The 21,748-nt window shown below is 53.8% G+C and overlaps 1 protein-coding gene across 1 annotated transcript in view; it reads left to right on the top strand.

Annotated features, from left to right (window-relative positions):
- The window catches only part of LOC108864489 (protein O-mannosyl-transferase TMTC3), a 28,447-nt gene that overhangs the window by 2,352 nt on the left and 4,347 nt on the right, over positions 1-21,748 (top strand). Inside the window, exons 6-11 of the mRNA XM_029111984.1 lie at positions 295-460; positions 598-847; positions 1,019-1,167; positions 14,603-14,686; positions 17,772-17,909; positions 20,979-21,207. Coding sequence (XP_028967817.1) covers positions 295-460; positions 598-847; positions 1,019-1,167; positions 14,603-14,686; positions 17,772-17,909; positions 20,979-21,207 — 1,016 coding nt within the window. The remainder of the gene's footprint in view (positions 1-294; positions 461-597; positions 848-1,018; positions 1,168-14,602; positions 14,687-17,771; positions 17,910-20,978; positions 21,208-21,748) is intronic.

The raw sequence follows: 21,748 nt of genomic DNA, 5'->3' as shown, positions 1-21,748 counted from the left end.
CTGCGGTCACCGATGTCGACGACGGGGTCCGCGTCTGCAGACTGTCGAGACCAGAGACCCCTACTACACGTGTCTCCTACTTAGTCTGTTTTTTTGGTGGCTGACCCAGCCAATTCGCGGGTCGCAAGCTTCGAGGGAGTAGTTCTTCGAGTACGTCGTCCGGATACTCGAGCGAGAAAGAGAACGATAGAATTGGGAAAAGAGCTAGTAAGCAAGCGGATGGTCGGCGAGCTCGGCTGGCGAACCGAAGGGTGGGTGAGTTTTGTTGTCCATTAACGCTAATCGTTTCTTCAGGGGTGTGTTGCGTCTACCAGGCCTTACGTATCCGCCAGAACGCCCATCGCTACGAGAGTTGGCAAACGGCGGCATTTAAGCAGACGGCGGGGCTTCTATCGACGGCAGTTGTGATCCTTGCGTTTCGGTTGTCCATCATGGGAAGTCACATCCCAGCATTCAGCAGGTTCGTGCGCCGTTTCCCATCCCGATTTTCCCCAGCCCTTCGGGAAGTTCATGAATATCCTTGGAATAAAAACATATCAGACTATCACGCTCATGACGAAGAGCTGGAGCTAACCTGCCTGTCCCTTGCCCTCCCAGTTTGGACAACCCGGTGTCTACGATGGGTGTTTGGGTGAAACAGCTGACGTACAATTATTTGACATCTCTGAACGCTGCGTTACTCGTCTTCCCGAGTCAGCTCGCTTGTGATTGGACATCTGGGAGCATCGTGCCGGTCACCTCGCTGTTCGACTGCCGGAACGTTTCCACGTTGATTGTCTATAGCTTCATTTTCTTCGGCGTCCGGAGTTTGCTCGTCGCTAAGAGACAAAACACCGGAGCGTTGATGGTGAGTCTTCAATCGTGCTCTGGGTTCTCCGACGTCGCGCCGGCGGCGTCGAGATTGTCCTGAGGCGACCGAGGACAGGCGACTAATTCCCCTTCAGGAGGGTGGATCGTGAATCCTGAACTGTTTCTCCGCACACGCTAAGATCTCAAGCAAGATATTTCTCATTTTCAGGCGGTCGCAATGGCTGCGATTCCGTACCTACCAGCTTCAAATGTATTTTTCCCTGTTGGCTTCGTGATCGCCGAACGGGTCCTGTACTTGCCAAGTATGGGATTTTCGTTGCTTGTTGCTCTTGGATGGAACAGATTCTACTCATCGGGGTGAGTGCTCTCAAGAAAGCATGAGATATTCCAGATTTCTCAAAAGACTACGATCTCCTCAACGCCGAGTCGGCTGCGGGCTCGGCAATCGCACACAGAACGCGTTTCCTCGGACATCTCAATATCGGAACAGATTTCCATTGTCTAGATGGGGGGACCTTTTCCGTTCTCCGACCGAGATCGAGAAGGAGGGAAGAAATGGAAGACTGTGTAAAATCGATACCGACCGGTGGAATCGAAGGAGAGTTTCGCTGAGAGACGAAGGGGAAGACAATCAGCGGCGCTCGTCGAGAGGCGCCGCCCTGCGGGGAATAATGAATGTACCTAATTGCAAGGTTAAGCCGATCGTTCGTTTTCAATTCAAGTTGTCACGCAGCCCATTTGTTCGGAGCGAAACTGCAATCTCATAATTGGACGAAAACGGAGGTAAAACGAAGCTTTTGTGCGTCAGTCACGCAGAGCCTGTCGAAGCCAACGGCAGCATCGTGCAGATGGTCCGCTGCCGTGCTTCCGCGACTATCCTGGGCTCGAGGGAGACTGTGAGGGAGCAGAATTCGCAGCTTGCGTGCCCCGTCCGACCGTTGAGGGACGGTCTCGCACCTCTCCCTCAGCGGGAGCACAATGATGATGGGCATATCGAGTTGGTTTTCCCAACGTGAGGCGCGGCGACCGACCGACGGGCGAAATACGTTCGTCGATGCAGCTTCTCGGAATCGAATGCTAACGGCGATGCTTCTCGGAGGGCTAAATGCTCCGTTCCTCCTGGGTTAGTCGTATCGCAAAAGGCGGCAGCGGCAACAGCAAAGGGAGCCCGAACACTCTACCGTTCTTTCGGTGCAGACCTATTACGGAAAGTTTGGTCCGTTTCCTCGCCGCTTTTTTCGTCTAAACGTCCGCCAGTTTGCCCATCCGCTCACTCGGTCGGGGGCTCTCTGCGCTCGTCTACCCGTTAATGGAATGCTGCTGCTTCGTTCGAACTTTATCCTCCTCCTCCCCCCTTTCCGGCGCCCCGTGTCTGTTGGGCTAGTTCTGTCGGTTCTTCATCTCTCGCAGTCTAGCTCAGAGCTCGAAGCTCCGCTATCCTCTCACTGGGATAGTTTCCCGCGCATTGTTCGGTGGGAGTCGGTAACAGCGTATTACTGAACGCATTCTGTCCCGACGAATCCGGAAGGGCAGCTGCCTGAGCGCTGCACATCGCGTACCTCCAGCGAAATAATTGAATTATCGTAGGGGGAGCCTTTCTCGAATTCTCGGAGGAGAATGGAATTCCAGATCTCGTTTCGCGAGCAACTCACGTAACAAGTCGGTTTTTTCTTTCTGTTTTCCGCGCAATGCCGGCTCCTTCTCCCGAAGGAGGAGGAGCGGACGACGTGTTCTCGGCGCGGATGGAGCCGCATCTCAGTTCGTCAAGAAGGAGAATTCCGATTTGAGATTGCGTCTGCAACCTCAATAATTCCTCTTCTCCGAGGGAACTAAAATAACCGAAGAGGATATCGCTGGGAGCTCACGGTTCAGACTCCGTCTTGGGAGGAGCGAGGATACTTCGCTCTTCCGGCGTGAGATATGAATAAGCCGATCGTCAGGCTGCTAATTCTCTTTTTCTGCATTCTGCTTCCGAAGAAGGCCGGTCCGCTCCAGGCCCCAGTCTTTGAACGCGAGCTGAGATCCCTCCGAGAGCAGCTCTCCCCCGACGTCGATCGATCGATGGGCTCTCGAGTATGGCTTCATCGACTCGGAGTGCAGCAACGCATGGACTCGAGTCTCTCAGGGAGCATCACGGCGAGAAAATACACGGGAGAGAGTTTCTTGCTCGAGAGAACATGGAGCATCCGAGTGTGAGCGCTGTCCCTCTGTCCTTTTGATGTAAAAGCGACACAGGCATGTTCGCGATATGCGGTCAGCTGGGTGCGGTGGTGGCAAAGAGGAATAGCATGCTCCTAGTAATTCCTATATTTGGAGGAGGGAAGTAGTCGCGACGTGTTCTTCAGTTTGTAAGGATTCGGAAAGACTTTAACCTGTCTTCTCTCTCTTTGACCATCTCACTATGGTTCTGGTGGAGGGTGGTTCATGCGGGGCCCCGTTTCTGCTCCTGCGACGGCTCCTGCTTAGCACACGATGGAACGGACGGTAGCAGAGACATAAAAATGTCCCGAGTCTATCCCGCATCTCATTGAGAAAAAAAGAAGAAAGAAGAGAGCCGTTGCGGCTGCGGTCGGGCTATGCAAACCTGACAAATCCAGCGGTGGTTCGAGCAACCAGAGTCCTGAGATAAGCGGCGGGGATCACGAGCGCAAATGACCCGCTCTTCGACTAAGACTCTCAATTGACAATCAGCCGATCTGCCGTAGTCCCCAATTAGTCCACAATCTTCCTCGGCGAGCAATGTCCTGTTCCGAAAGAGGCCGAGAAGGTTTCACGGATGTTGTGGCCCCCGGCATGGAATCGGCGCACCGATGTACCGGACTGAAACGGACTCGGCAATATTCGCTGCGAAAATCTTAATCGCGAACGAATTGGGCTTCACTCGCAGAAACCGATGAGGGTCCCGGGAAAAGTCGACTAAATCCGCGAGGCTTTTGTGGTTGCTTCATTTAGTAAGTGTGAATGGACGGAAAAAATGGTGCCGAAAGAAAGGATCGAAGCGAAGGAACCGTCGAAGAGGAAGAGGGCGGAGTCTTTCTGCCAGCCAAGATGCGAAATCGATAACGGGTTCTCGCCTGCTCGCCACGCTATTCTCAGAGTGGAGGAAAAGAAGCCAAAGAAAACTATGGGACCGGGCGGAGAAGAGCGGTGACGGCGAGTAGATTGAGGAAGCGGAGGGGAATAAGGAAAAAAAATGGAAGAAAGAAAATCCGAAGCTGGAACGAGGCTCCGACGGCGGAAGGAACTGGGCTGGGTGACTGAGTCTTCCGAAGAAAGGCGACAGAGCGAGGTCTCAAGTTGATTACATTTTCCCGCGGGTCGTGCCTCTGGAATGATTGCGAGCAAAGTCGCTCCGAAATGCGATTCCGTATCGGCAGTACCTATGAATGGCCAGAGCAGCAGGTGTTCCCTCGGAGGTGTCCAGCGGCGGCGCGAAGCATCTGATCCGAGAATTCTGGAGAATATATAGAAGCCTCCAGACAGCAACGCTGAACGTGAATTCAATCAGAGGATCTCGCACTAGTTTTCGATTTTTTGGAGACGTGACGGCGGCAACCAACTTCACTTGCCTTGACGCCAGCCCAACCTTACCGTGACATGTCGCAGAACACGATGACATCCGGGGATACGAGAAACAGACAGAGAATTTCTTCGAAAATCCTCGTCTGTTCTTCGAGATGTTCTTCTGTTCGACCTTCGACCCTCCTTCGAACGGACCGATGCGCAGAAACAGGAAAAGCGCGCTGTGTGCCGAAAAGAACGCCTTAAAGGGCGAGCAGACAAACGAGCCAGAAGGGGAACATCCGACAGGGCTCTAAGCTTAGACGTCTGCGCGGAACACGTTCAATCCGGCCGTAGAGATATGACGCAGCTTAGCGCTCGTCCTACCGCGTCTCCTTCTTATCCGTTTTTCTCAAAGCTGGTTCTTCAAGTCGTCTCCCGGATTTTTATACAGCACTACGGGCAGTCTTTAATGTCGTGACAAAAAGCACTTGGACCTCCTCGTCGACATCGCCGCTCGTCTCGACCTGGACTGCGCTCCGAGTCCCATATCCTCTGCTCGCAGCGCTCATCGCTCATCGAACCTCTATCTGTGTTTGCCGCAATCCATCCCGCTGTATTCGAGACGCTCCCCAGTCTGCGTGTCTCGCCGCGCGTGGATTGGAACCGATCCGGGGGACCCCCAGCTGACGCGACGAAAATGACGCGATGAGAAAGACGCGCGGAAAATGTCGCCAGCCGAAAATGACGCGGGATTGCTGGACTGTCTTATTCAAACTCGGTGCCGTCTGACAGCGGTCGAGCCAATCGTATCCCGGCCCGCAGCCCTGACATAGGTTTATAGCCGAACAACATCCGGAATTACGCATGCATTGATCTCGCGTCATTTTGGGTTTGCGGCATCTCCCTTCGTCATTCTGGATTCGCGTCCTTTTCCCTGCGTCATTCCCGCCCGCGTCATCTTCGGCTCGCGGAATTTTCTTCGCGTCATTTTCGTCTCGTCATTCTCGTCGCGTCATTTTATCGTACAGCCGAACCGATCAATTCAAGCTCGATCGTACGGAGACACTACTCGCAGACGATTCCGACTAGTAAGTTCGAAATCCGACTCCGAGATTTCCGAGCGAAGCCTTGCGCTGCTCCGGCTGCCGAGCTCCGCCAGCACTCCTTCTCTTCGTTGCGGGGCATGAGCAGGCGGCCTGCGAGCACCGCAAACCTAGAAATCTTATCGGAAATCCTTAGAAAATCGAACAAAACGGCCAGGCGTCGACACCGATCCCCTCTCTCGCAGCAGCGATGGCTGTACCCTGCTCTTAATAGATTCTAATCTCACTGTCTGTGCAAACAGAGAGTTGGAGCTCTTTTTTCTCTCAACTGTTCCGGACCAGCGAAGCTAAAGGAACTCGTGTCGTTTGCAGTGAGTTCCTCTTCAGGTTCAGTGTTGTCAGTGCTGACCAGCGAGGCTCTTGATGCGGTAGTGTTGCTCGTCATGGACTGGTGCCAGACTACTTCCGGCTGTTGTCACTCGGACGAAGTGAGAGCACTCGAGCTCAGAACCGGCTTAGGAACCTACGTGCAGGTCTCCCTCCGGAGGGAAACTCACGCTCGGATCCAAGCCTCACGTAAATCTGACTGTTTGAGCTCGGAATTCATACCGTCACATGACTAACTCCACTCGAAAGACCAATTATTGTGAACAGATCGTTCGGGTCGCTTTTGCGGATTTATATGGAGATAAGCAAGGACCCGACGCGGATGGAATCTATTCTCGTCTCAAATGAGTAGCCGCTTGCGGGTTCGTTGCTGGGGTCGTCCGGCGCGCTCGCGATGCTCGTCCAAGATGACCATTAGACGTGCACGGTCCCATGATTCCCGTTGATCGGTCAGTGAGCTCGGCGGCCTGCGGTTCTGTACCGAGCACCGCTCGCATGGTTCGCGGTAAAAACTAACCGAAGGGATGTTTTTGCCGCTGGGGACCGTCCGGAGTTCCCCCGCTGCTCCTCCTCATCTGGCTGCGTCGGATGCGGCTAGCAATAGTGGCGTAGAAAGCGGCGGCGGTGGCGGCTTACGCGGTGATGGAGACGGCGAAACGGCCGCGGTGGAGCTCGTGAACTAATTCGATTTGCGCGCCCGCCAAAGAGGGCTGAGAGGACTAAAACAGAACTATGGCGTCTATTAACGCTCTCCTCCACTCTTCCGCCGGCACGCACGCGCGCTCGCGGCGTGCTGAAATTCTGCTAAAGTAATGCTGGTGCTGCTGGTTAGCCGTCGGTTGGAAGCGGTACACGCTGGCGATTAATTTGACGAAGCATCCACCGATCTTTCCGCTCTGGGTATTAGAATCGACCGAGGAAAAAACGGCAGATACACAACGGTGAAATTCAGAGAGTTCTCCGCTGGTATCAGTCATCGTAGGAATATGTATATCGGATCAAACCTTCCTCATCTATTGAAAATCGTTCCCTCCGAGCTCAGGAGAGCATTATATTCGGATCGATTGGGAGCGGATGAGAGATTTCATCCTGGGATTTCCAGAATATTACCAATGTAAAATATCCACATCGATTATCGGTGGTCTCGTTCAGAGAAAAAATGTACTCCCCCGCGGCACGGACATTCTCTTGCTCAAGCGGTCCGAGCCCCCACCCGGTGTCGTAGTGCAGTGTTGAATGTTGGATGTTAGCTTTGCCCGAGCGTCATAAAACAATAAAAGACCGATTCCAAAGAGCCATTTTCACATTTACCGCCGATTATTGCCGGGCCATATCAGCTTGCCCGGGTACGCCTTGAATGGCATCTTGTTATATTGAGCATTTTATGTCTGAGTGAGCGGCGCGGCCCATGTGTTCGCACAGCGGTCTCCGTTTGATGCTCTCCTAGAGATGGGAGTCGGGAGACCGTACATGGATACACGGTTGTCCGCAAGCAATGACACGATTCGAGCATGATGGAATCCGCGGGCTCCGGGGTCTGGGCTCCGAGGGTACGGTAATCCAGATTTCTAATTAAATTCGAGTTGCTCCCAGTTGAGCGGATTTGAGAGTTAATAAATCTTTTTTTGGGTGCTGTAGATACTCTGTTCCCAGAGTTGTTTATGGCATCGACTGTTGCTCCGCTCGAGCTGCGGGAGGCGGGGGTAAGGAGGAGAGAGTGGAAGTGGCTCTTTTCAAAAGAGACCACCACGAGCATCAGCGGCGGCATCGGCGCGCTGTCTCTCTTCGCACGAAGCTCGTGCATCGCATCATGAAAAGATGCGCGACCGGGCGGGCAACTGGGTATTTCTGAATGATTATGACGCATTAGCATTTGCATGGCTCGCTCGCTGGCTGGATGGAGACGGAAGACTGCCGACGCCCCTGCCGCCAGTCTTGTTTCGTGGCGGTTGCACGCCGCGTTCCAACAAAGACACTCGCAGCATTTCTAAAGCTCCCTTCTGTGTTGATCGCTTCAATAAACCGTAGGCTACCGGCTCATCATCCCGAGCCTCCGTCCCGCTTGTCCGTGAGCTCACCCGTCCGAGCGGATTACGACTCGATGAGCAGTGGGGACCGCCGTCGAACAAGTTCGGTCTCAGCGACTCCGTTCACGTTCGGTTTATTCTGTCGATCCGGCTCCATCCACGGAGTGTAAACAATGTGCTGCCGCACACGAGGCAGAATCCATCCCGGTGCTAACCACATCCATACATCTGCTCACTGTGCCTCAGCTGAATGTAAATCCGTGTGCGGGAATCAGCGGAGCGGACGCGTTGGAGCACAACCTGCCGCCAGATTAGTTTGCTCTCACTTGTCAGCCGGGTCCTCCCGAACAGGACACATCCGCTGTGGACGTCCAGCTGGGATCAGCTCGATATTCATGGGCGTAGGATGCTGCTCCCCTGATATTAGCACTACGGGAGCGGGAGAAACAGAGCGAGGACCGCCGTGGTGGGTTAAGGCTGCCATCAAGCGAAACTCTCAAGGAGTATCGTTCATGCAGCTCGGCGACCACCGAGTTTGCTGCCTGTCGACATGCTCTGACCGAGTGACTAACTTGGTAGCCGTTGGATGCAAGGCAAAGACAAAGAGACCCACCGACCCACTAGCGGCCAGAGGCGGTTTTTGCCTTTTCCTCATTAGCATGGAACGTGCTCGACCTCTGGACTCGCGGATCCGCGTCAGAGTCCTCTCTGATCTGTGTCAGTCGCGAGCCCTGGGAGAGAAGCGGTATTCCGCTCCCGCATGGATCGAGAGCCGTCAGCCTTTGTAGCTCTAGCTCAAACACATTCACACTTGACGGAGCCTTCTCATGAGAAGCCTCCTCGAGCAGTTTGGTGCCATCGAAGAAAGGAAAAAACCTATCGTTGGCATAGCCTCCCCAGTTGTTGATGAGGAAACAGTCAAGCGTATATGATGCGCCCGGTTCCCGGCACCGAAACCATTAAACCACAGTAGATTGGAGTTCGGGAGACGGCGAGGATGTGCCGGATGGACGGTCCCGAGCAGTTTGAAGAAGTTTCAACTTTGAGGATCATCGACGTGATCCCGGGAACTCTGCGCGGATAGGGTCCGAACGACACCGTGACACTAATGCAATGCCACGGATTTTTCCCGATACCGGAGAATTTCGAAATTGACGCAGAGGGATCAACGACAGCGAGGTTCGCCAAGGCCACGCGTCCGCCCGCCGCCAACGCTGAGGCTTTCGGATCGCTGCGTAACAAGTTCTGACGTGCAGAGCTCCACGGAACTGTGCGAAATATTTGTAACAAGCTGTCGTAACAAATTTTCCCTGGGCCCTACGAAGAGTTTGTGGTGCCGTTGTTTCTCTGTCATCTTCCTCAGCGACTTTGAGGGGACCTGAGCTCCCGGGGAATGAAGAATAGGAGCGGGGGAGGGGGGGAGGAGTAGGGAGAAACTTCTTGGATGGTAACCGACTGCGAGTGGGTATACGACTGTCGGGATGCCAGGAGGCGGCCGGGCGGGCGAGCAGGCGTCTGTCGCAGTCAATTACGCCGACTGTCTTCCTCCGTACTGATCCGTTTTCAAGCGTCGTCGTCGTCCTCTCCGGAAACGACTTCCTTGCTTTCTCTCGCTCGCCCGTTCGCGTTTTCGTTAAGCAGTGCCAGCCATGGTGGCGAAATTGGGAAAGTCCTTGCTCCGACGTCGTCGACGTCTTGTCGCATCTCATATCCTCTGAGCTGCGCTCGACGACCCGCCCCACTTTTTTTCTGTCTTTTATCTCAAGTTCTCGCTCCGCGCAAACACAGGCTCAAAGCCCGCCAGCAGCAAGCCGGCGGCAGCAACTGCGCGAAGCAGTAATTCTCCTGGTAGCGGTATTTTTTTTTGTTTCTTCTTCTGCTGCAAATTATTTGGGGGGAAAAAGGGGGAAAATGGAGAAGCGAGACCTGAACTCGGTGGAACGAAAAAGGGAGGCTCTTGTGAAAACATCGCGATCCATCTCGGCTGCACGAGCCTCGCGGCGGGAGCTCTCCGCGACCACGGCTCTCGACGCTGCTTTTAGGTCTACCAGGATTATGTGTGTCGACCGTTTCATAAATAGGGAGCAAGTGTAAGCCGCAGGTGTGAGCTTTAATTCTGCGGTAGCTGCTGTTTCTCGCGCCCCCAAGCCCATCTTAAATCACGTGGAGACGCGAGGACGAACCCATGCTGCGAATTTCTTCTCAGCCGCAGCCCGGGCAGCTGCAAGCCACGTGTGTGGGATCTCAGGATACAATCCAGGGAGGGAGTGGCTGAGCGCGCAATTCCGTTGACGCGCGTTGTCTCGAGAATTCCCCACAAGCTTCAAGCGTCGGCCATGCTTCTCAAGGTCGCCGCTTCATGCAGCATTCTCGTCATCTCATTCCAAAGACTTTCGCAGCCCCATCCGACCCGAACTTCCGGGTTCGAGATCGGCGTGCACCCATAGAAACTCGGCTGAGGGCTCGTGGAGCCGAGCGGTGAGAGTAAGCCGTCTCCAATTATGCGAGAAACGGACTTGATTTGGTATCCTGCCTTCGCTGCTGCCTCTGCTGCTTTTACATTCGCCAATGACCGCTGACGCGGCCGCTGCGGTCTGCGATGTAGAGCTGGACGACGGAGATGAGAAATCATGGAACGAGCTGAGATTGAACAAATGAGACTGTTTGAAGTGCAGTTCTGGAGACCATATTTCCTCTTCTGACAAGATCATCATAACATAGGAGAATGAAAGAGATCCTCTAATAATTCTACTCGAGGATGAAAAAGCGTCTCACTTTGTTCGTGGTAAGCGAGAGTCTCCCGCCTCTGAGAACATAGGCGCGAGGCTCGACAGAAGGCTCCAACTCTCAGTCCTCGTGTATTATTCGTAGCTCCCAGCCCCGGTCCCCCTATGGGCGAGCAAAACGTTCCGAATGCGAAGGCAGAGCTCTCTCGGAGTCCGCCATGGTCACTATACAAGATCCTACTTGCGCTCACAAGTATGTAACAGTGCCGAGTTTCCCTGACGAGCTCGGGAAGTTTCCTCCGAGCAAGGAATCATCCCGAACGTGTTGATGGTTCTCCCGTCGCTGGGAACTCTCCAGCGTCGCACTCGGGCTCGTACGGCTCACCTTGTTTGTTCCTTAGCAGCGACTTGCCTGCAGATAGTAATGATGACGTCCGAACGTACATAGGGGAGAGGGAATCTCAGCAATCGCTTCTCGGCCAGCTGTTCATTCCCAACTCGTTCGAAATCGCCTTTTGTTGTTCTCACGTTCGCTCCTTCGTCCCAGTTGTTTTTTCCCAAATCATTGGCTGCTGAGGCGAGCGCAAGTTCAGAAGCTCTGTACGAGCCATACCTTTTCTTTCTTCGAGCCGTTCGACCATTGCACTTGACGACAGCATAGATTTTCTTCTTCGAAGCACCGAGCTCGCGTCTCGCTATTTCCCCTCGCGCCACTTCCGCCTCTCCCTCCTATTCCCACTGCCCGGTCGACTCTCTCCATCTCCGCAGTCCTTCTCCGCTCGTTTTCTTTCTACGGTGCCCAGGAACGCTGGATGGAACGGTGGGGGCGGCACTCGCTGGCTCCTGAAGCAGACGCGCACATACAAATCGGAGGCTTTTTATCGCCAGGTCGGTTATCGAACTGTTCGTTTTGACCGTTTTCGGGAAGAGAGTGTATCTTGCCGTCCGGGACACTCTCGCCCTTTCGTTCCGTGGCGAGCCGAGCGATCAGCAGACAAAGTGGCCTTGCCTTACGAGGATTCAGATGCCTCGATTCGTCACCTGAACGGGCGCTCCCTTTACTCGTCCCGATGCTGTTTCACGTTCATCGCACTGTGGTCGTTTCAATTTCACAATTGTTAGAGACGGATGGAAGTATTCCGTCCTCAAGGTTTTTGGCGTCGAGTTTGACCGGCAGCGTGTTATGCAACCCGCCATTCAACCATTTGTTCGCGGAGGGCAGGAAAGTAGAGCTTTCAGCGAAAGAGAAAACAGAGAAACTTGGCACCGAAACATTCGACGTTCATAAGAACAACACTCGCCTACGCCTGGCTGCTTCTCAGCTGAACGTCCCCTCCCAGTAGGTGCTGAAAAGTCGGACAAACCTTTCTGCAGGCGAGTTCTTGTATAAAGAAGAATAGACGTATTCTCTTTTCGGTCCTCGGTGATTTTTACATTTATTCGGAACACCGAGAAGCAGGCGTATTGAATCCTGCTCCCTTGTGAAAACCTCTCTCGTTTCGATGGACTTGGTGGGGGGAAAAGTTTTTCGACTCTCTCAGAATGACGGAGGGAGTTCGTTTCAATGGAGCGACGCGGCTCCTTTGGGTTCCGAGCCTCTGAATCACGAACATACTGATCAGAACGTCGGAATTGTCGGCTCCGAAGCGCTAATTAAAACCTGTTTATCGGCCCGGTAGGCTTCGAATTACCCGAATGATAGGGTGCCGCGCGAATATCACCGGCTGTCACCGGGTCTACTCGCCGTATGAAAGCCCACCGAGTAAGTATGGCAGCTCTGGGCTCGCTCTGGGATAAGGGAGGGTATCGGCGATAGAATGGGACGCCCCGCGGACGGACGGACGCACGCACGGAGCATTCATCTTGCTCATGCGTTCGATTCAGGTGGAGGAGGCGCGGGCCTGTCTTTTATTGTTTCGGGTCGGCGGCAGGTTCTCTCTATTCCGGTTCAACAAAAGACGAACTCTGCAGGAGATAGCACGACTCACAGAAGATATGTTGCCCACCAAGAATACACCCGCTGCTGGTGGCCTACTTCTACGGCTCCATCCTCCGCCTCGATGGATGTTTATAGCCGTGAGGGAGAAGCGACGATGTAAATGAGTTAATCGAGGCCTTCTCCAGACAGTGATGGAGCAGCGTCATGGCAATTTGTTACTCTTCGTACGCCACGGAACCATCCGACATACGAAGCACGAGAATGAGACGCAGGCTCTCTAATAGAGTACGGAACAAGTTTACCACAAGCGTCCCCAGTCAGCCAATCGCTCGCTTCCAGCCTGGCGGGGGGGGCGACAGCGCGCGAGCGCCCGACGTCCGACCAGCGAGAGCGACCACCGACCAAAATCCATTGGATCATGGCGGTCGAGCCGTTACCGCTGATGAATTAGCAGGCCGTGGCGTTTTTCCACCGTGGGACAGGGCCTCATGAGAACCCTGGAACCCGCAGCGCTCCCAGACAGCGTGCTCGCGCTCATGTCGAGCCTGCATCAGAGTACGGCAAGCGGTATCGATTGACGCGTAGATGTCCAAGGGCACGCCGACGCGACGATCGGGCGTGACGCAAAAGCGGATCGGACCGATTGTGGTCGAGGGCGATGGCTCATTGCTGAGCCTCAATCGGTGTCCACGGCCGAGATACCCGAGCGAGAGTTCGCCAGTTTTCGCCAAGAGTCCCGGCGATGAAACTGCGTGAAGAAGGGCGCGCCTTCTGTCTCGAGCACTCTGACCTCCGGAAACGTTCCGCGCGACGGAATTAACGCTCTCGATGCAGACTGAAGGGATAAGGGGTTGCTGCCAGCAACGGATTAGACTTCGCAGCCATAATCAGACTTCGTATATGTGTACGTATTATTGTCCGGAACGAGGGCAGCTAGCGGAGTCTGGCAGAGCTCGGGGGCAAATCTCGTAATCCCTCTGCTTGTGCTCGTGCCGAAGGGATCCAGAGTAGCAGTGTGTTCCTGTCGTTCGTCTGTTCGTATTCATGAGTTCTCTTGCTTCCCAAAGCCCTCCCGCTCATCCCCGAAAGAGCGGACAGGCACCCGGAGCCCATTGCTGGACCCTTACCTGCGTGCGAAAGAGCACGCCGAAGGATACTCGGCCTGTGCAGCGGTCCGAGCTCGTCGGTGGTCTCAGAGGTCTTGATTTGTTGGTAATCCTTTGCTGCTGATTGTGGGCTGATGAGGGCCCACCAGACAAGAGAGGAATGGAGCGGCCGGCGCAGACCATTTCTTGGGCTATACTTCGCAGTCCTGCTCCGTCGCAAGCCGTCGACCCGTGGCTCTGTGTGGCCGTCAGGGTTACGAATGTGCCCATCTGCTAGTAGTCGTGAGAGTCTGGAGGACGGACTACAGAGCTTCTCCACGAGACTTTCCCGGGTGTTTTATTCTAAGGTCCGAAATCGAGCCTCGCAGCAGTAGCCTCCGAGATGGGACGTACTATGTGATGCGTTCCGACTCACGGGGAATATTCACCGACGTTTTCGCTTCCGCATGAATCGCGGACGAAATTCGTCGATCGGTTTTTGTTCACTCCACGGAGCTGGAATACACGGATGGAGGGGCTTCGCGAGTTGAGCCGCTCCGAAAAGACACCCCATAATTTAGGTGAAACCTTTCAAAGCTGCTCAACATATGAGCGGTAGTGCCTGATGGTATTCACATGCAGCCGACGTGCTATTGCATTTCGTGCATCATTCGCGGCAGCGCTCGCAACTTGCTCTCGCGCATTTTCTGCTTGAGGAAGCAGCTACCGGGTCCTTGCGTCAGTCTTCTTACCCCCCGACACGTTAGCCACGAAACTAGCGCCAACCCACGTCGTCGCGCGCCGCAGCAGTACGAAAAAGCTGAAGCTTTTGTTAAAACTCGGGGAACAGTTTGCATTCGGAGCGTCGAAATGAAACTTTTCTGTAGGTACTCCGGCTCGAGCGATCTTGAGTTCACCTCAAAACCGACGGGAGGATCGAGTTCCGGAGTTCACCCTGACGTAGATACGATCGCTCGTATCTTGGTGAAAAGTCCATCGCCTCGATGAGCTTCAACAATTAGGTATGTCTTGCGTCAGCACCTGCATCAGTTCATCGGATAACCTTCATTTTTCTTTCCAGTGCTCTGCGGTCCGTCTCCGTGGCAGGAATCACGATGCTCGTGGTGACTCATTCGGCTAAGACAGCTCTCAGGAATCTCGATTGGTGAGTCCCCCCCCCGAAGGAACTTCATTGCGTAATTGAGGAATATCCGAGACAGAAAATGAGAGCTCCGTGATTAGGTAGATAGACCCTCGCACTAATTAGAAGTTTTGGAGTTCTACGATTCCTGTGTGGTAGCCTAACGATGAGCTGGCGGGTCGGATGAGAACTAGATCAGAAACTTTCGCAAAAACAGAAGGAGCAGACAGACTATTGGTACCTTTGTAAAGACTCCATGCGTGTCTTGGCATCATATTTCCGGAATCGTCCAGAACCATTGGACGCGGCTCGGAATGTCCGCGAGATCGCATGCATTTTGAGCACCTCTCGAACACTGGCTCGAGCTAGAGTCGACCCCCGAGGCTGTGGCTCAGAGGAATTGATTTGAATTCGTTTGCTATCGGCTCCACCGATGTCAATAACAGCTTGCGACAAAATACCGATCGCGTTGCCGAGCCCTGTGGACGCGTTTGAGCTGCACGGGTGTGCTCTTCTCGGAGCAGCTAATGAATTTCCTCTCCCCTCGAAGACTCGTTCCTAAGTCGCCGTGTCCGAGTAGAGTGCAACAATAGCTCCTCTGGTAAGAACGAGTAGATTACAACCAGCCGACGCGGTAGTCTCGTAAATTCAAGAGGGCCTGAGTCGCGGCAGACATAGAGTCGGACAGACCGACGGACGATTGCGCAGATCAACGGATGGAGAACATCTTCGAACTTAAAATTAAATTCCTCCGAGTATCATCATCATCATCATCGCTGGCCTCTGCGGGTTACGGAGGACAGTGAGGGAGCAGGGTGGAGGGAGCGAGGACGGACAGAGTCGGCGAGACTAATATTCTCGTAATGGAGGTCAAAGCCATTCTAAGTCGGAATTCCTGAATAAACTCGCGTCCGCCCGTCTGCTGATGCGAGCGGTCACTCGGACGACAGCGATTGGAGTTCCTCCGTGAGCTGCTCCTGCCCTACGGCCCCTTTCCGGAATGAAATCGCCCCCCGAATTCCCAGATGACTGTAAACAAAGGAGAGACCCTGGAGTCAGATATCTGGACAGCGTTCCGAAGCAGGAATTCGTCCCATGGGATGCCCAGAAACCCAGCTGACGATAATCCTCTTGCGACGGCGGCCACATAACGTTGGGCAGCGATGTCAGCAACTGTTATGGGTAGATGAGAAGAGGTGTCGTCCATGCACAGAAACAGGACTTCAATCATCTCTCCCTCGTTCAGCCGGAGCAACAAGTTCAGCCGAGAGGATCTCTCTTTCACCGAGATGACGAGCCTCCTGACCGTCAGGGACCCGATTTGAGTAAAAACACTCCCGGGAAAGGCTTCGCGACGGCCGCCGCAGAGACGATTATTTCCATAAGTCTTAATTCGGTGGGACATTCACTTTAATGTGAGCCCTCGCGCATAAACTCAGAGAACGGCGACCGGGCGCTCGACGTTGGCCTTCGGGGGTTGCGGAGCCTCGAGTTGACCATTAGGCGGCAAACCAGATTTTCTCTGGTCGTGCCCGGGCCTCCCGAAGGGACATTGAATCAAAATTGTTCTTATAAATCATTCCGTCTTCTCTGCTCCCAATGGCCACGAGTCCAGCGCAGGCCGGACGGGGAAGCGCGGGGGCGGACGCGAGACGAGGCAAGTTGAGATGGCTGGGCGACGGTGGAGGAAGCATTTTCAAAAATATGCATGGCGTGAATGGTGACGCCATATTTCACCGACGAGAACGCCCAGTTCCGCCGCCGGAACTCCTAGTCGTTGTCCGACCCACGACGATAGCAAGGACTATCTCTCACTCAGTGTGAGCATTTTAATTTAAAGGACTCCCTATTAGGTAATACAGTCGAGTTATCTACTGCAGGACGGGCAACCCAAAGACTATTCCACGCCTCCAGCTATGGGAATCGCTCCGCTTCGAGATGAGTTGTGGTCCACGTCCGTGACGCGATGCTTCAAAACTGACCCGACTCGGCTGAGGAATTCAGAGGACCGCGACGTGTTAAATTGATTCCCTTAAAACACCGAGGAAATCGTCGAAGCACATCCGGGCTCAGCTTTTAAAGCGAAAGTTCCGCTGATTCGCTGCTTAGCGGAGACGGGAATCAAGAGCCGAGAAATCGTAGCCCACAACTGCGCGTCGTTGCGTCCGCGAGACGCTTTGCAACTCGACACAATGATGTCCTGAGAGGATTGTTCCCCGATCGGTGGCTGGACTTCAGTGGGTTCCGCCCGTCTGTCTCCCGCGGTTCCCTCCGGAGAAGCCGAGAATCCCGAGATGCATTCATCAGTTACAAAACTTTTGAGATCGGATACGAAAACGTCCGCTGGGCCGTTCGACCGGTCGGCGTCTTCCCGCGAGTCCGCATCCGATTCTGATACGACAGCGCCGCATGGAGATGAGAAGAGCGCTCTCGCGTGAGATGAAATCGTGGGTGCCAAGTAGCGAACGACATCTGAACTAGAGATGGCAAGAAATAGAAGAGTGACTGCGAAGAAAAAGTGGAAGAGAACAAGAAAGAGACGACTCCGAAAGGGAAGACTAGCGGGCGGACGGACGGACGAAGGGATGCAGAGATGGGCGAGCAGGCAGGCGGTCGGTCGGGCGGACGACGAAGACGACGACGAACATCGACAGGAGTGATGGATGGCTCTTAGAATTGAGCCGGCACCCATACAGCGGAGCCACGGCGCCAGTCAGGACTTCAGCATGCTCAGTTCTCGTTGTTCCTCGCTGTCTGTCGTCCTTTGCCCATCGATTCATGGGCTTCTCCTCCTTCTGGGGAATAACGATTTTTCCTCCGACTTTGCCGCCGTCCGTGGCTGGGGAGCGGCTGATCGGCTTTTTTTCTTCCCTCGACCCCCGGAAGAACAAAAATTGTAGAGGTCCCATCCTCTCTCTTCTTGACGCTTACCAGTGTCATTTAAGATGATATTCTTCTAGTTGACTGGTCACTCCACTGAACCGCGGCCATCCGTTCCTCTCCGGGCCTAAACTTGCTCGATAAGAGAATGAGCCCAACAGCCTTCTTCGAAAGCTCCCGAAGAATTGAGGTTTTTCGAACGTCCTCGACTAATCTTCACCCTTTTCAGGCAATCGGAATATCGTTTGTATTCCTCGGCGCTCAAGGTCGTTCCCGGAAACGTGAAAATGTGGAATAATCTGGGTCGTTTCCACGAGAAAAATTTCAATATGCTCGAAGCCTACAACTACTACAACCAAGCCATGAGGTGAGTTCTTCCCGAGGGCCCCGGGCAGCTGTGAGCAGTGGAAACCCCGCGGGTTTCGACCAAGAATGGATGTCAATGTTGGAAGCACCGATCCCGAGCAGGAGTGATGAGTGCGCTGTCGGATCGGAGTCTGCCTTCAGACGCTGACGCGGTTGGCACCCACGCGGCGACGGGCTCACGACATTAGTCAAATAGATCCTCTCTAATGAAAACAGACAGCTGAGGTCACATCTGCGATGTTCGCTGTTTTAGGAATCGAGCCGACTCCCATTCTAGACTGAAAACACGCGCGGTCGACGTTCGCGTGAACCGAATTCGTAAACCTCGTCGTTAGACGCCGCTGAGAGTATTTCGATCCCCGTTCAGCGAACTTGAGACCCCGTATTTTTCCATCCCGAACCTCTTCATTGGCGAATTCGCAAGGTTTCCACGGTACCGTTCGGAGCGAATGGATCGCAGCGGACCCCCCTCGCGGTCTCGCTCGCTGTGAGCTTTTATGAACGTGTACCTTCAGCCTCGGACTCGCGATCGTCTTGCAGAATTTTTTCTAGCGTGTGGTGCAGAACAATATTCCCCTAAAAGCTTCCATGGGAGCTCCTTCATCCAACTTCAAGCCCGCACGCATCATCACCATGAAAGGATTCGCCGGGCGTAGAATCTCAACCGATAGCGCGGGCCCGGAGCGATATGGTAGCCCACACGTCTTGCATAGCGATATCATCAATGATTTTCGCTGCTATTTTGGAACCCATGTCGTGTCTCGCAGTCCCTGGCAATTCATTTAATTGCCGGACTTTCTGACCGTCGAGTGGTTTTTCGATTCCCTCGCCGACCGCTGGCCCTCGGCCTAACTGTAAAACAGCCTAGCTTCGAGAGACTTCCACGGTATCTCATCACAGATCTCGAGCACGACGCGCGATTCATACTGGTAGGTACGCTTTACGACGGAACGTTCGTGCGAAGAATAAGTGCCCTAACGCTTTGTTGCGCTTCATGCTGGCCCGCGATTTCCAAACTTGCTGATAACGCCTCAAAGCCGAGTCGAGTTCTGCTAGGGGCAAAGCGGAGTCCATCATCTAGGCAGAGCCTCCGCTTTCCGAAGGGACGCTCCGGATCGATCGCGGGCTATTATACGTGGGGTAGACAAAACACTTGGCAGCCGTCAAGCTGAGACTCAGGGTATTTGCAGACTGCGATTCTGCTGCGGAGAAGAAGGTTTCTAATCACCGAGAGGTCTCGCGAGAGCGAGGAAAACCAAAACCGTGCAGCGTCGGAGGCTCTTGCATCAATAACCGATTAGACGTCTCGAAAATACGCCGAGAAAAAGAGGCATCGACTTCTTTCCACTCGGAGCTCCAGCCTGCTCGCTGTTTGTGTGTGCTGCTCTCCTTCGAGGGGCAGGGAGTTTTGATCCGAACGAGGATGCCGAACGAGAGCGATACCGAATGATAATCATCAAAGTCACGTGGCTCGTTTTGTGAGGGGGAGCTTTCAACAGAGCAGAATTGTTTTTGTATGCTCGAGCCTTATGCTGGTCCTTTCACCCCTCACGCGGCACATATGCACCGCAAAGCATGCGGCAACCTCCCTTGAACTTTCCTTTCGGGCATCGCCATCGGACGCCTGTTCGCCCCAGTTCACAATTTTCCCCCATTGTCATCCCACGGCCATGCTATCTTCGGGTCTTTCTATCTCCACCCTTGGTCGTTGAGACGGGGTTTTAGGTTCTATCCCTCCCAGCATCTCCTAATCGTGTCCATCGAATTCAGCCCGACCACGCGAAGCCTCTGAAACCATGTTTACGGTCTTCGTAAAGGCACGGAGCCTTTCTCATGAATGAATATCTAGATGGACGAGCATCATTATGAATCATTCATACATGAATAAAGACTGGTGTTATATTGACCTGTCGGTGGATGCGGCACATGGGCTCGCACCCGTCGGCAACTCAATCGCGCATGTTGGTCGAAGGGTTGGTCGAAGGGTCGGTCGCAACCAGGTCGCCTTCCCTCCCCACCCCTCATTTTTCGCCAGCCGCTGGACAAATGAATAGATGAACGAATAGATGGATCGTTGCCAGGCTTCGCTGGAGGTTGGGGAGAGCATGCTGTATCTGTTGTCTTTATACATTATTCATTCACTCAGCGGTCGCAGCTGGCGTCTGGAACAGACTGAAGTCCAGGCTCATGTATTGTGGAACTACTATTGAATTAGCCTCGGACAGATGTAGCTTCGGAGGGATTCTAGTTTGAGCCTCTGGATCGGAGTCCCCCCCACATCCATTCGACTTCCGTTCCCATCACGGAGGAAGAAAGGATATCATATACTGGGTACCTCGGTCAGCGAAGACAGAAAGGAGCTACTGAAGCCAGGTACCGCGGAATCTCAATCCACAGCGAGTTTCCGTCCGACGGTAACGTGCCCCGACTGCGAACAATCCACGGTCAAGTCTACGACTCGCATGTGCCCACCTTGTTCTGAGCGGGAAGCTACTGGCTTATGTTGATAACATTATCATCACCGCGCTATCTTCATGTTCTGGGTTTACGACGTTGTCGTTATTATTGCAGTTGTTCCTCTGGTGGTTGTTCCTTCTTGGAACGAGGAGGCAGCCAGGTAAATAGCTGCCGACAGAGACAGGCCGCTGTATGGATGCTGAGATACAGAAGTGAAGGGCAGCACTTGGCGGGTGAGGAGAGTTGCTCGCTGCAATTTCTCCTCGCGCCTTGCCGTACTCGGGGAGAGCTGCTCGGACATTTACGGCTGTCTGTCGGCTTGTCTCCCGTACGTAACGTACACCAGTAACCTCCAGGGCTAATCGTAAGCGAGCTACGGTGCGGGAAAACCGGCGCCCACGTCAACCGATTAGCGGCTCGTCTGTCTACCTGTCTTGACGGACGTTGCGAGAATTTCCCGAAAGGCCCCACCGAGAGCCTCACCAAGATCCTTCGAGCACAGAAATCGTGCCAATCAAAAGCGAGAAACACTTATATGTCATTTCTTCCTCGAATAAGAATTAATCTTCAATCATTAGGCAGAGGTTTATTATTTCCCTCTCTTCTATTCCAGACTGCAACCCGGGGACGTGCGAGCCTATCTGAACATGGGTCGTCTCCTGACCATAACAGGGAAAACTGACGAAGCTGAAGAAATCTACCAGAGGGCGAGAAGACTCATACCGACTCCGAACCAGTCTCTGACGAACCGAGTCACAGTCACGCAATCCCACCTGCAAGTGTTCCTCAACCTCGCCGTACTCATCGCTGCCAATGAATCGCGGGTCGAAGAGGCGGATTATGTAAGTCAGATTAATCTAATCTCTGAAAAATGTAGTCCAAGGTCGAGGCGCGAGCACGCGCTCACGCGCCCGGAGTCCTTGTGTGTGCTGTGAACGACTCGCTCTGACATTCGCTGGCCAGGTACGCATTAAGCTGATTTGCGAACTGCGATGGACTTGGACCCTGAAAATTGCCGTCGGGCTGTATCCAGGAACGATTTGAATCCGTTTGTGGAGGCGGCATTACGGAACGCTTCATGGAGCGTCGAGTTATCCTGCGGATGCGGAGCTCCATGGGAGCTGGAATAATCCCGCGGCCCGTTTCGATTTGAACGACTATGGTAGTCTTACCGAACAACGTTCCGAGTGCCACGAACCGAAAATCTGGCTGGAGTAGATCTCCACGCAAAACTGTCAAAATCTCTCTGGTCGAGGCGATTCTAGTAAAAGAGACGCAATTTCATCATTCCGGTCCATTCTCGGAGATTCTAATAAATGTGTCTCTTTGACGAGTCCCAGACGTCTTGAATTGTCGAGACGGTCTTCACTTCATATTTCTGGC

Source organism: Galendromus occidentalis, unplaced genomic scaffold (assembly GCF_000255335.2).
Source record: "Galendromus occidentalis unplaced genomic scaffold, Mocc_1.1 scf7180000077477, whole genome shotgun sequence".
Lineage (NCBI taxonomy): Eukaryota > Metazoa > Arthropoda > Arachnida > Mesostigmata > Phytoseiidae > Galendromus > Galendromus occidentalis.
This window is presented reverse-complemented; position numbering and strand designations above follow the sequence as displayed.